General features: G+C 52.1%; 1 protein-coding gene across 2 annotated transcripts in view; it reads right to left on the bottom strand.

Moving 5' to 3' along the window:
* Positions 1-905: 905 nt before the first annotated feature.
* Positions 906-14,890, bottom strand: part of syt11a (synaptotagmin XIa) — a 35,122-nt gene continuing 21,137 nt past the window's right edge. The window contains exons 3-4 of one of the 2 annotated variants that reach the window (XM_085978489.1): positions 4,188-4,311; positions 906-2,310 (exon numbers count right to left, since the gene is read on the bottom strand). In XM_085978489.1, the coding sequence (XP_085834615.1) occupies positions 2,000-2,310; positions 4,188-4,311 (435 nt within the window). In that variant the 3' untranslated portion in view covers positions 906-1,999. The remainder of the gene's footprint in view (positions 2,311-4,187; positions 4,312-14,890) is intronic. The other variant, XM_085978490.1, reaches the window with a different exon arrangement.

The following is a 14,890-nucleotide window of genomic DNA, read 5'->3' as shown; positions in this document are numbered from 1 at the left end:
CCATGTCGGACCTGCAGAGGGTTCCACGGGACACGTGGCTGGTTGTGCTGTAGGTGTGTGACCTGGCTTTGATATCGCTCCGAAGCATGAAACTGTAATTCATCTAAATTTTGGCTTAACAAGGTAAGGAAAGGTGGCGCTGGGGAACTGAACACCATCCATTTCTGCCACTAGCTCATAGGTTAGATACAGAGTAAAGCTCCCTCTACACTGTCCCCATCAAACACTCCCAGGGCAGGTACAGCACGGGTTAGATACACAGTAAAGCTCCCTCTACACTGTCCCATCAAACACTCCCAGGGCAGGTACAGCACGGGTTAGATACAGAGTAAAGCTCCCTCTACACTGTCCCCATCAAACACTCCCAGGGCAGGTACAGCACGGGTTAGATACAGAGTAAAGCTCCCTCTACACTGTCCCATCAAACACTCCCAGGGCAGGTACAGCACGGGGTTAGATACAGAGTAAAGCTCCCTCTACACTGTCCCATCAAACACTCCCAGGACAGGTACAGCACGGGGTTAGATACAGAGTAAAGCTCCCTCTACACTGTCCCATCAAACACTCCCAGGCAGGTAAAGCACGGGGTTAGATACAGAGTAAAGCTCCCTCTACACTGTCCCATCAAACACTCCCAGGCAGGTACAGCACGGGTTAGATACAGAGAAAAGCTCTCTCTACACTGTCCCATCAAACACTCCCAGGGCAGGTACAGCACGGGGTTAGATACAGAGTAAAGCTCCCTCTACACTGTCCCATCAAACACTCCCAGGGCAGGTACAGCACGGGTTAGATACAGAGTAAAGCTCCCTCTACACTGTCCCCATCAAACACTCCCAGGGCAGGTACAGCACGGGTTAGATACAGAGTAAAGCTCCCTCTACACTGTCCCATCAAACACTCCCAGGGCAGGTACAGCACGGGTTAGATACAGAGTAAAGCTCCCTCTACACTGTCCCCATCAAACACTCCCAGGGCAGGTACAGCACGGGTTAGATACAGAGTAAAGCTCCCTCTACACTGTCCCATCAAACACTCCCAGGGCAGGTACAGCACGGGTTAGATACAGAGTAAAGTTCCCTCTACACTGTCCCATCAAACACTCCCAGGGCAGGTACAGCACGGGTTAGATACAGAGTAAAGCTCCCTCTACACTGTCCCATCAAATACTCCCAGGGCAGGTACAGCATGGGTTAGATACAGAGTAAAGTTCCCTCTACACTGTCCCATCAAACACTCCCAGGGCAGGTACAGCACTGGGTTAGATACAGAGTAAAGCTCCCTCTTCACTGCCCCCCAATATCATGCCTCAGCCCCAACAGAGGACCCTCGCATGTGCACCAACATGACTTTTTTCTATCCCTTCCACCCCACCCCCACACCAACCATGAGATTGACAATTGCGTTCTCAATTTGGAGCTGCTTTGTGCTGTGACCACGAGAAGATGACATCCCGCCAAACCCTTATCGTTCAGGACACGCCAAGCGGGCAGGTCGGGAAAGATTGTCATCCCGTCAGCCTTTGAACGCAGCTCCTAGTCTCGAAAGCGAAGGCTGGTGTCTAACCGCTGCACCACACAGAACGTAGCCCTCCCCCTCCCCCCCCACTCCCTCCCTCACCTTCGAGAAAAAACAAAACAAATAGGTCAACGGGAATGAATGAAAGAAGGATGAGGTTATGGCGGAGATGACCGGAGATTTTGTGCCAGTCCATTAAAAGTATATTCAAATAAGATATATGCAATTATTAAGCATGCAGATAAGTCCTGTGGTTTGTAGAATAGAGTCAAACATTCTTCACTTGGCATGTGAGTGGGTCAGTGCCCTGTTACACCACTCCGCACTACCAACCAACCAGAATTATTTTGTCGCAGTTTTTTTTGTCGTGTTTCTGACTGTCGCGAGATCCAAGTTCCTGTTAAGATTCAAGTCCCTAGGCTTTTTAGATTTTTTTTTCTTCTTCTTCTTCTTCCTGCTCCTCCTCTCCTCCCCGCGGCAGCTAATACTCGTTCAGCGTGTGCCACTTGGCGATCTGCCGCCGGGGGGTGTCGCAAATCTCCCGCCAGTGCTCGGCGGCGCTGGGGCTGGGGCTGCCGGCCCCCAGCACCGTGCAGCCCACCACCTCGTTCTTGGTCGTCCTGTCGAAGTCGATGACCAGGAACTCGACGCTGATGTCCCTCAGGGTCTCCGCCCCGATTTCGAAGACGAAGGACTCGTTGAAGACCGGGTTTAGCGTGCACTTCTTGACGTGGGTCTTCTTCTTGGCCACCCGCTTCCGTCCGTAAAACACGTTGACTTTCACGTAGGGGTCTGCAGCAAAAAGACACCAAGGGACAAACGTTGCACAAAGAATCTTTCCAGGGGGGTCTCAGTCCTGATCTGACAATCCTTCAGAGTCTTCCTCAACAATTTCTAGTTTTTCCTCCTCCCTCTCCTCCTCGCAAGACCATTACCATCACCGAATCCCCCACCATCAACATCCTGGGGGGGGTCACCATTGACCAGAAACTTAACTGGACCAGCCACATAAATACTGTGGCGACAAGAGCAGGTCAGAGGCTAGGTATTCTGCGGCGAGTATAGAAACATCGAATATAGTAGCAGGAGCAGGCCATTCGGCCCCTCGAGCCTGCTCCACCATTTAATGAGATCATAGCTGATCATCCAAATTCAGTACCCGGTCCCTGCCTTCTCCCCATATCCCTTGATCCCTTTAGCCTTAAGAAATATATCCAACTCCTTCTTGAATATATTTAATGAATTGGCCTCAACTGCCTTCTGTGGTAGAGAATTCCACAGGTTCACCACTCTCTGGGTGAAGAAATTCCTCCTCATTTCTGTCCTAAATGGCTTACCCCTTATCCTTAGACTGTGACCCCTGGTTCTGGACTCCCCCGCCATCGGGAACATCCTTCCTGCATCTAGTCTGTCCAGTCCTGTTAGAATTTTATGAGTTTCAATGAGATCCCCTCTCATTCTTCTAAACTCCAGCGAGTATAAGCCCAATCGACCCAATCTCTCCTCATACGTCATTCCTGCCATCCCAGGTATCAGTCTGGTGAATCTTCGCTGCACTCCCTCCATGGCAAGAACATCCTTCCTCAGATAAGGCGACCAAAACTGCACACACCTCCTGACTCCCCAAAGCCTCTCCACCATGGGAACACCACCACCTCCAAATTCCCCTCCAAGTCACACACACCATCCCGACTTGGAAATATATCGGGCCGTTCCTTTATCGTCGCTGGGTCAAAATCCTGGAACCCCCTCCCTAACAGCACTGTGGGAGCACCTTCACCACACGGGACTGCAGCGGTTCAAGGCGGCGGCACACCACCTCGGGGGCTCTAGAACGAGGGGTTACAGTCTCAGGGTACGGGGTAGGACATTTAGGACTGAGATGAGGAGAAATGTCTTCACTCAGAGGGTGGTGAGCCTGTGGAATTCTCTACCACAGAAGGCTGTGGAGGCCAAGTCACTGGATATAGTTAAGAAGGAGATCGATAGATTTCGAGACACAAAAGGCCTCAAGGGGTACGGGGAGAGAGCGGAAATATGGTATTGAGATAGAGGATCAGCCATGATCATATTGAATGGCGGAGCAGGCTCGAAGGGCCGAATGGCCGACTCCCGCTCCTATTTTTCTATGTTTCTATGTAACACAGTTACATGTTCTCAAGGGGCAATTAGGGATGGCCAATAAATGCCGGCCTTGCCAGCGACGCCCACATCCCAGGAACCAATAAAAAAAAGTCTCTCTTTCCCAATGTTGAGGTGTTTAACACTGACATGAATCGGTCATTTATGTGAAAATGACTTATGTAATAATACTGGGCGGCCTGCTGGTGGCGCTGTCCAGGGAGAGTATAAATACTCGGGCGCGGGCCCAGCTTGCTCAGGACATTCTTTAACAGGAACTAGTGAAGGACACAACTAGACCTCCATGTTGTAAAACAGTTGATTAAAGCTTTGTTTAACGCTTAGACCGAGTGCCGAGTAGTTTTCTTACGTCAGACACAATGAGCCATTGAGTCACCCAATAAAAGTTTAGAACCGATTGTGGACGCACAGCGTTGTTACGCCGACGGGAACTATTTTCAAGGTTCTGTCTGGACGGGAGTTTTATCAGCGCCTGACCGCGACAGAAAGCTTTGTTTGGACAGCGAGGTCTTGGAGTAAATAACTGCTACCTGAGAGACCGGTGATGTCCATCTTGGGTAGGTGTCGAGCCTTGAGCACCACGACAGTCATCCGATGGGTGACGGGCTGGTAACAGAGTGAGACCAGCAGCTCTCCTCTGCTGACGCATTTCTGAAAGAGAAAGAAAGCCAGTGAAGGTCATGGGCTCCTGATCCGACAACGCCTCGATATCAAAGTTCTCATCCTCGCGTTCAAATCCCTCCGTGGCCTCCTTGCCCCCCTTCCCTATCTCTGTGACCTCCTCTACAACCCTCCCCGAGATCTCTGCACTCCTCCGATTCTGGCCTCTTGCGCATCCCCCCACCCCGTTTTTCCATCGCTCCGCCATTGGCGGCTGTGCCTTCAGCCGCCTGGGGCCCCGAGCTCTGGAATTCCCTCCCTAAACCTCTCCGCCTCTCTCTCTCTCCTCCTTTAAGACGCTCCTACCTCCATCTGCCAGAGATCAACAGGCAGCAAGAGGTCAGAGGCTGGGTATTCTGCGGCGAGTGTCTCACCTCCTGACTCCCCAAAGCCTTTCCACCATCTACAAGGCACAAGTCAGGAGTGTGATGGAATACTCTCCACTTGCCTGGATGAGTGCAGCTCCAACAACACTCGAGAAGCTCGACACCATCCAGGACAAAGCAGCCCGCTTGATCGGCACCCCATCCACCACCTTAAACATTCACTCCCTCCACCACCGGCGCACCGTGGCTGTAGTGTGTACCATCTACAAGATGCACTGCAGCAACTCGCCAAGGCTTCTTCGGCAGCACCTCCCAAACCCGCCACCTCTTCCACCTAGAAGGACAAGGGCAGCAGGCGCATGGGAACACCGCCAGCTCCAAGTTCCACCTCCAAGTCACACACACCGTCCTGACTTGGAAATATATCGGCCGTTCCTTCATCGTCGCTGGGTCAAAATCCTGGAACTCCCTCCCTAACAGCACTGTGGGAGCACCTTCACCACACGGACTGCAGCGATTCAAGAAGGCGGCTCCTCACCACCACCTTCTCAAGGGGCAATTAGGGATGGGCAATAAATGCTGGGCCTTGCCAGCGACGTCCACATCCCACAAACGAATAAAATTTAAAAAATTAAAAAATCTTGGCCTGTGGAGCGGACAATCAGCCTCGTCCGTCTGCCCGCAGGGCAGGCCTGTGATATCACTTAATTCACGGGGGAGCAGAGTGTTGGTGCCAGGCCATTCCAGTCATTGTGTTATTCGCCTCTGCTTCATCACTGTCCAATTTCCAAACGCTCAGCGTTCCATTAAGTTAGAATGCTTCGGTTGGCACGGCAACCCGTCCCTCCTAAATGTTATGAGTCGCTGTTCCCACGACGCAGTGCCCAGTGACGTCACTCTCCTTTTAAGAAAATGCTCGCAAGGTCATTGCAAGTTGCCTTCTACCTGCTCTCACGAATACATTATTTTCTTCCCAAGAGGCCTCCTCCCCTCTCCCGAAAAGCGCTCGCTCTTGACGGTGGACAGTCCCCTTACAATCCTCGATCGGTTACAGCACAGAAGGAGGCCATTCGGCCCGTCGTGCCCGTGCCGGCTCTCAGCTAGTCCCACTATCGCCCCCCGCCCTTTCCCCGTAGCCCTGCAACATTTGTTTTCCTTCAGGTACCTCTCCAATTCCCTTTTGAAAGCCGCGATTGAGTCGGCCTCCACCGCCCTTTCAGGCAGCGCACTCCAGATCCTAACCACTCGCTGCGCAAAAAATGTTTTTCCCTCATGTCATAGAAACATAAAAACATAGAAGATAGGAGCAGGAGGAGGCCATTCGGCCCCTCGAGCCTGCTCCGCCATTTAATGAGATCATGGCTGATCATCCAAATTCAGTACCCTGTCCCTGCCTTCTCCCCATATCCCTTGATCCCTTTAGCCTTAAGAAATATATCCAACTCCTTCTTGAATATATTTAATGAATTGGCCTCCACTGCCTTCTGTGGTAGAGAATTCCACAGGTTCACCACTCTCTGGGTGAAGAAATTCCTCCTCATCTCTGTCCTAAATGGCTTACCCCTTATCCTTAGACTGTGACCCCTGGTTCTGGACTCCCCCGCCATCGGGAACATCCTTCCTGCATCTAGTCTGTCTAGTCCTGTTAGAATTTTATAAGTTTCAATGAGATCCCCTCTCATTCTTCTAAACTCCAGTGAGTCTAAGCCCAATCGACCCAATCTCTCCTCATACGTCATTCCTGCCATCCCAGGTATCAGTCTGGTGAATCTTCGCTGCACTCCCTCCATGGCAAGAACATCCTTCCTCAGATAAGGCGACCAAAACTGCACACAGTACTCAAGGTGTGGTCTCACCAAGGCCCTGTACAACTGCAGCAAGAAATCCTTGCTCCTGTACTCGAATCCTCTCGCTATGAAGGCCAACATACCATTTGCCTTCTTAACCGCCTGCTGCACCTGCATGCTTACCTTCAGCGACTGGTGCACAAGGACACCCAGGTCTCGTTGCACTTCCCCTTTTCCCAATCTATTGCCATTCAGATAATAATCTGCCTTCCTGTTTTTGCCACCAAAGTGGATAACCTCGCATTTATCCACGTTATATTGCATCTGCCATACATCTGCCCAATCACCCAACCTGTCCAAATGTCGTCTTTGGTCAATCACCTTAAATCTGTGTCCACTGGTTCTCGACCCTTCTGCCAATGGGAACAGTTTCTCCCGATCTACTCTGACCGGACCCCTCATGATTTTCAACACCTCGATCAAATCTCCTCTGCTCCAAGGAGAACAACCCCAGCTTCTCCAGTCTATCCACGTAACTGCAGTCCCTCATCCCTGGAACCATTCTCGTAAATCTTTTCCGCACCCTCTCTAAGGCCTTCACGTCGTTCCTAAAGTGCGGTGCCCAGAACTGGACACAATACTCCAGTTGATGAATAATATCCCAGAGGGACCCTTGGTTCCAAATGATTCGAGGTTGACCCGTATTGGGGGCAGGGATTTAACTTTATTCAGCAGAAGGCAGACTTAATACGTTACAGTATCCGAGCAGTAGTTTACAGAGTATAACTCAGACTGATATTACCACCATTGGAGATTGACCAGAATGGTTCCGGGGATGGGGGATCTTAGCTACAAGGACAGGTTGGAGAAGCTGGATTTGTTTTCATTAGAGCAAAGGAGGTTGAGGGGTGATTTGATACGAAGATTATGACAGGTTTGGATAGGCTAGATGGGGAAAGGCTGTTCCCACTAGTTGATGGTACAAGGACTGGGGGACACAGATTTAAGGTTTTGGGTGAGAGATACGGGGGGGATGTGAGGGAAAACTTTTTTACACAGCGAGTGGTGAGGACCTGGAACTCGCTGCCGACGGAAGTGGTGGAAGCGGAGACACTCAATGTTTTCAAGGGGAGACTGGATAGGCACTTGAGGGAAATAAACTTTGCAGGGCTACGGGGATAGAGCGGGGGAATGGGACTGACTGGATCGCTCTACAGAGAGCCGGCACGGACTCGGTGGGCCGAATGGCCTCCTCCTGTGCCGTAATGATTCTATGACTGTCAAAAACCGATGATGTGAGGGTGTCATCGGACCAAAAACCCGCACACATAAGAACATAAGAAATAGGAGCAGGAGTCGGCCATTCGGCCCCTCGAGCCTGCTCCGCCATTCAATAAGATCACGGCTGATCATCGACCTCAACTCCACTTTCCCGCCCGATCCCTCGATTCCCCTAGAGTCCAAAAATCTCTGGATCTCAGGGGAAACATCCTCTCTGCATCTACCCTGTCGAGCCCCCTCAGAATCTTGTATGTTTCGATAAGATCACCTCTCATTCTTCTAAACTCCAATGAGTATCGGCCCAACCAGCTCAACCTTTCTTCATAAGACAACCCCTTCATCTCTGGAATTAATCTAGTGAATCGTCTCTGAACTGCCTCCAATGCAAGTATATCCTTCCTTAAATAAGGAGACCAAAACTGTACGCAGTACTCCAGGTGTGGTCTCACCAACACCCTGTACAGTTGTAGCAGGACTTCCCTACTTTTATACTCCAACCCCCTTTGTAATAAAGGCCAACATTCCATTAGCCTTCCTAATTACTTGCTGTACCTGCATGTTAACTTTTTGTGTTTCATGTACGAGGACCTCCAGATCCCTCTGTACCGCCGCATTTTGTAATCTCTCCCCATTTAAATAATAATTTGCTTTTTGATTCTTCCTACCAAAGAAGATAACCTCACATTTTCCCACATTATACTCCATCTGCCAAATTTTTGCCCTTAAGTACTTATCCAATTCCCTTTTGAAAGCCACGATTGAGTCTGCCTCCACCGCCCTTTCGGGCAGCGCATTCCAGATCCTCACCACTCGCTGCGTAAAGAGGTTTTTCCTCCTGTCGCCTTTGGTTCTTCTGCCAATCGCCTTAAATCTGTGTCCTCTGGTTCTCGACCCTTCAGCCATTAGGAAACAGTTTCTCCTTATGTACTCGATCGAAACCCTTCATGATGTTAAAGACCGCTATCCTAGACTTACGTGGCCATCATTCACGGGTGAACCAGCGAGTGTCAGCAAGATATTCGATTGCGGGGGAGGCCCTCTCTTGTGGGGAGTGGTGGGGTGGTAAATAGCGAGGAGGAAAGCCTCAGGCTACAGGACGATATAGACGGGTTGGTTAGATGGGCAGAACAGTGGCAAATGGAATTTAACCCTGAAAAATGTGAGGTGATGCATTTTGGGAGGACTAACAAGGCAAGGGAATACACAATGAATGGTAGGACCCTAGGAAAGACGGAGGATCAGAGGGACCTTGGTGTGCATGTACATAGATCCCTGAAGGCAGCAGGACAGGTAGATAAGGTGGTTAAAAAGGCATATGGGATACTTGCCTTCATTAGCCGAGACACAGAATATAAGAGCAGGGAGGTTATGATGGAGCTGTACAAAACGCTAGTTAGGCCACAGCTGGAATACTGTGTGTAGTTCTGGTCGCCACGCTATAGGAAGGATGTGATTGCATTGGAGAGGGTGCAGAGGAGATTCACCAGGATGTTACCTGGGCTGGAGCGCTTCAGCTATGAAGAGAGACTGGACAGGCTGGGGTTGTTTTCCTTAGAGCAGAGAAGGCTGAGGGGGGACCTGATTGAGGTGTACAAAATTATGAGGGGCATAGATAGGGTAGATAGAAAGGAACTTTTCCCCTTAGTAGAGGGGTCAATAACCAGGGGCCATAGTTTCAAGGTAAGGGGCAGGAGGTTTAGAGGGGATTTGAGGAAAAACTTTTTCACCCAGAGGGTGGTTGGAATGTGGAACTCACTGCCTGAAAGGGTGGTAGAGGCAGGAACCCTCACAACATTCAAGAAGCATTTGGATGAGCACTTGAAACGCCATACCATACAAGGCTACGGACCAAATGCTGGAAAATGGGATTAGAATAGACAGGGCTTGATGGCCGGCGCGGACACGATGGGCCGACGGCCCTCTTTCTGTGCTGTATAACTCGATGGCTCGATGACTCTTCACCCAACGCCCACACACTCACACGTGGGAGGTCACCGGCCGGTGACTGGGATTGGGAACTGTGACTAATTATTCTTCCCTTCTCTAACCCACGTCTGCGGAAACGTACCGTGTAGCACTCTCTACTGGTAAACCCCAGTTAAGATCAACTATCTCAGCAAAGACCAGATATCAAGAAAGATTCGCATTTCTCCAGCGCCTTTCACCACCTCAGGATGTCCCAAAGTGCTTTACAGCCAATGAAGAACTTATTGAAGTGTGGTCACTGTTGTAATGTGGGAAACGTACAGCAATCTCCCACAAACAGCAATGTGATAATGACCAGATAATCTGTTTTAGTGATGTTGGTTGAGGGATAAATATTGGCCCCAGGACACCGGGGAGAACTCCGCCTGCTCTTCTTCCAATAGAGGCCGTGGGATCTTTTATATCCACCTGAGAGAGCAGACGGGGGCCTGGGTTCAATGTCTCATCCGAAAGACGGCCCCTCCAACAGCCCAGCGCTCCCTCAGTACTGCCCCTCCGACAGTGCGGCACTCCCTCAGTACCGCCCCTCCGACAGCCCGGCGCTCCCTCAGTACTGCCCCTCCGACAGTGCAGCACTCCCTCAGTACTGCCCCCCTCAGTACTACCCCTCCGACAGTGCGGCACTCCCGCAGTACTGCCCCTCCGACAGTGCGGCACTCCCGCAGTACTGCCCCTCCGACAGTGCGGCGCTCCCGCAGTACTGTCCCTCCGACAGTGCGGCGCTCCCTCAGTACTGTCCCTCCGACAGTGCGGCGCTCCCTCAGTACTGCCCCCCCGACAGTGCGGCGCTCCCTCAGTACTGCCCCTTCGACAGTGCGGCGCTCCCTCAGTACTGCCCCCCCGACAGTGCGGCGCTCCCTCAGTACTGCCCCTCCGACAGTGCGGCGCTCCCGCAGTACTGTCCCTCCGACAGTGCGGCGCTCCCTCAGTACTGTCCCTCCGACAGTGCGGCGCTCCCTCAGTACTGACCCTCCGACAGTGCGGCGCTCCCTCAGTACCGTCCCTCCGACAGTGCGGCGCTCCCTCAGTACTGTCCCTCCGACAGTGCGGCGCTCCCTCAGTACTGCCCCCCCGACAGTGCGGCGCTCCCTCAGTACTGCCCCTTCGACAGTGCGGCGCTCCCTCAGTACTGCCCCCCCGACAGTGCGGCGCTCCCTCAGTACTGCCCCTCCGACAGTGCGGCGCTCCCGCAGTACTGTCCCTCCGACAGTGCGGCGCTCCCTCAGTACTGTCCCTCCGACAGTGCGGCGCTCCCTCAGTACCACCCCTCCGACAGCCCGGCGCTCCCTCAGTACTGACCCTCCGACAGTGCAGCACTCCCTCAGTACTGCCCCCCTCAGTACTACCCCTCCGACAGTGCGGCACTCCCGCAGTACTGCCCCTCCGACAGTGCGGCGCTCCCGCAGTACTGTCCCTCCGACAGTGCGGCGCTCCCTCAGTACTGTCCCTCCGACAGTGCGGCGCTCCCTCAGTACCGCCCCTCCAACAGTGCGGCGCTCCCTCAGTACTGCCCCTCCGACAGTGCGGCGCTCCCTCAGTACTGCCCCTCCGACAGTGCGGCGCTCCCTCAGCACTGCACTGACAGAGGCAGCCTGGATTTTTGTGCTCAAATCCCTGGCGTGGGACTTGAACTCTCAAACCTTGTCACTCCGAGGTGAGAGTGCTACCCACTGAGCTACGGCCGACGCTGATAATGAATCAGATCAGGAATGACTGTGGACCGCTGGCAGGCAGCCCTTGCCAGTCAACCGAGGCTGTTTCCAGTGCCAATTGGGAGTAGGGCACCCATACACCGACCCTTCTTCACCCTACAGGTGTATGGCCTGTGGGAGGGCAACGGGCGACCCGTGAATACCGGGAGTAAAGAGGGTGCATAGAAACATAGAAGATTGGAGCAAGAGTCGGCCATTCGGCCCCTCGAGCCTGCTCCGCCATTCAATGAGATCATGACTGATCATCCAAATTCAGTACCCGGTCCCTGCTTTCTCCCCATACCCCTTGATCCCCTTAGCCTCAAGAAATATATCTAACTCCTTCTTGAATATATTTAATGATTTGGCTTCAACTGCCTTGTGTGGTAGAGAATTCCACAGGTTCACCACTCTCTGGGTGAAGAAATTCCTCCTCATCTCTGTCCTAAATGGCTTACCCCTTATCCTTAGACTGTGACCCCTGGTTCTGGACTCCCCGCCATCGGGAACATCCTTCCTGCGTCTAGTCTGTCCAGTCCTGTTAGAATTTTATAACTTTCAATGAGATCCCCTCTCATTCTTCTAAACTCTAGCAAGTATAAGCCCAATCGACCCAATCTCTCCTCATACGTCATTCCTGCCATCCCAGGTATCAGTCTGGTGAATCTTCGCTGCACTCCCTCCATGGCAAGAAAATCCTTCCTCAGATAAGGCGACCAAAACTGCACACATGGCCTCATAGCCGCACGGCCTCATAGCATCCGCTACAGGAACGAGCATTGCCTGTTCCGTCTCTGTCCTTCTCACTGGTGTGTGCCAAGTGCCTGTTTGCTGTCTCATTTATTAATTTATCTATTTTACGTTATTAAGAAAAGTGACTGAATCCTTGAAGGAGCTTGTGTCTAACAGTATGTGGTAGCCGAGTGTTAATTCAGGCACCCCTCCCACGCAAATGCATTCTCAGCCATTCGATCTGTCTTTCCCAAAACTCAGCATCTGAATGGATGTTTGTGTGTGTGTCTGTCCCCATTGCTGTCTCCATTTCCCGCTCCCTCTCTCCCTCCCCTTCTCAATTTGTCTGTCTCTCTCATTATCTCCCTGCATCTCCTTCTCCCTGTCCCCCTCTCTCGCCATCTCCTTTTATCCCCCGCCTCCATCTCATCGTACCACCCTCCCCTATCTTTTGTCCTCCTAGAACCATACAGCACAGAAAGAGGCCATTCGGCCCATCGTGCCTGTGCCGGCTCTTTGGTCCCACTTCCCCTCTGATGGCTGAGAATCCACAGCAATGAATTGGCCGTCTGGCAAAAGCACTGCTTGTCCTTAATCCTGTATCTAACCCGTGCTGTACCTGCCCTGGGAGTGTTTGATGGGGACAGTGTAGAGGGAGCTTTACTCTGTATCTAACCCGTGCTGTACCTGCCCTGGGAGTGTTTGATGGGGACAGTGTAGAGGGAGCTTTACTCTGTATCTAACCCGTGCTGTACCTGCCCTGGGAGTGTTTGTTGGGACAGTGTAGAGGGAGCTTTACTCTGTATCTAACCCGTGCTGTCCCTGCCCTGGGAGTGTTTGATGGGACAGTGTAGAGGGAGCTTTACTCTGTATCTAACCCGTGCTGTACCTGCCCTGGGAATGTTTGATGGGACAGTGTAGAGGGAGCTTTACTCTGTATCTAACCCGTGCTGTACCTGCCCTGGGAGTGTTTGATGGGGACAGTGTAGAGGGAGCTTTACTCTGTATCTAACCCGTGCTGTACCTGCCCTGGGAGTGTTTGATGGGACAGTGTAGAGGGAGCTTTACTCTGTATCTAACCCGTGCTGTACCTGCCCTGGGAGTGTTTGATGGGACAGTGTAGAGGGAGCTTTACTCTGTATCTACCCCGTGCTGTACCTGCCCTGGGAGTGTTTGATGGGACAGTGTAGAGGGAGCTTTACACTGTATCTAACCCGTGCTGTACCTGCCCTGGGAGTGTTTGATGGGACAGTGTAGAGGGAGCTTTACTCTCTATCTAACCCGTGCTGTACCTGCCCTGGGAGTGTTTGATGGGACAGTGTAGAGGGAGCTTTACTCTGTATCTAACCCGTGCTGTAACTGCCCTGGGAGTGTTTGATGGGACAGTGTAGAGGGAGCTTTACTCTGTATCTAACCCATGCTGTACCTGCCCTGGGAGTGTTTGATGGGACAGTGTAGAGGGAGCTTTACTCTGTATCTAACCCTGTGCTGTACCTGCCCTGGGAGTGTTTGATGGGACAGTGTAGAGGGAGCTTTACTCTGTATCTAACCCTGTGCTGTACCTGCCCTGGGAGTGTTTGATGGGACAGTGTAGAGGGAGCTTTACTCTGTATCTAACCCGTGCTGTACCTGCCCTGGGAGTGTTTGATGGGACAGTGTAGAGGGAGCTTTACTCTGTATCTAACCCATGCTGTACCTGCCCTGGGAGTGTGTGATGGGACAGTGTAGAGGGAGCTTTACTCTGTATCTAACCCGTGCTGTACCTGCCCTGGGAGTGTTTGATGGGACAGTGTAGAGGGAGCTTTACTCTGTATCTAACCCGTGCTGTACCTGCCCTGGGAGTGTGTGATGGGACAGTGTAGAGGGAGCTTTACTCTGTACCTAACCCGTGCTGTACCTGCCCTGGGAGTGTTTGATGGGACAGTGTAGAGGGAGCTTTACTCTGTATCTAACTCGTGCTGTACCTGCCCTGGGAGTGTTTGATGGGACAGTGTAGAGGGAGCTTTACTCTGTATCTAACCCTGTGCTGTACCTGCCCCGGGAGTGTTTGATGGGGACAGTATAGAGGGAGCTTTACTCTGTATCTAACCCGTGCTGTACCTGCCCTGGGAGTGTTTGATGGGGCAGTGTAGAGGGAGCTTTACTCTGTATCTAACCCGTGCTGTACCTGCCCTGGGAGTGTTTGATGGGACAGTGTAGAGGGAGCTTTACTCTGTATCTAACCCGTGCTGTACCTGCCCTGGGAGTGTTTGATGGGACAGTGTAGAGGGAGCTTTACTCTGTATCTAACCCGTGCTGTACCTGCCCTGGGAGTGTTTGATGGGACAGTGTAGAGGGAGCTTTACTCTATCTAACCCGTGCTGTACCTGCCCTGGGAGTGTTTGATGGGACAGTGTAGAGGGAGCTTTACTCTGCATCTAACCCATGTTGTACCTGTCCTGGGAGTGTTTGATGGGACAGTGTAGAGGGAGCTTTACTCTGTATCTAACCCATGCTGTACCTGCCCTGGGAGTGTTTGATGGGACAGTGTAGAGGGAGCTTTACTCTGCATCTAACCCATGTTGTACCTGTCCTGGGAGTGTTTGATGGGACAGTGTAGAGGGAGCTTTACTCTGTATCTAACCCATGCTGTACCTGCCCTGGCAGTGTTTGATGGGACAGTGTAGAGGGAGCTTTACTCTGTATCTAACCCGTGTTGTACCTGTCCTGGGAGTGTTTGATGGGACAGTGTAGAGGGAGCTTTACTCTGTATCTAACCCGTGCTGTA

The sequence above is a fragment of the Somniosus microcephalus genome, unplaced genomic scaffold (genome assembly GCF_052327205.1).
Source record: "Somniosus microcephalus isolate GS21.2 unplaced genomic scaffold, FLI_Smic_1.0 unresolved_chr7, whole genome shotgun sequence".
In the NCBI taxonomy this organism is placed as follows: domain Eukaryota; kingdom Metazoa; phylum Chordata; class Chondrichthyes; order Squaliformes; family Somniosidae; genus Somniosus; species Somniosus microcephalus.
This window is presented reverse-complemented; position numbering and strand designations above follow the sequence as displayed.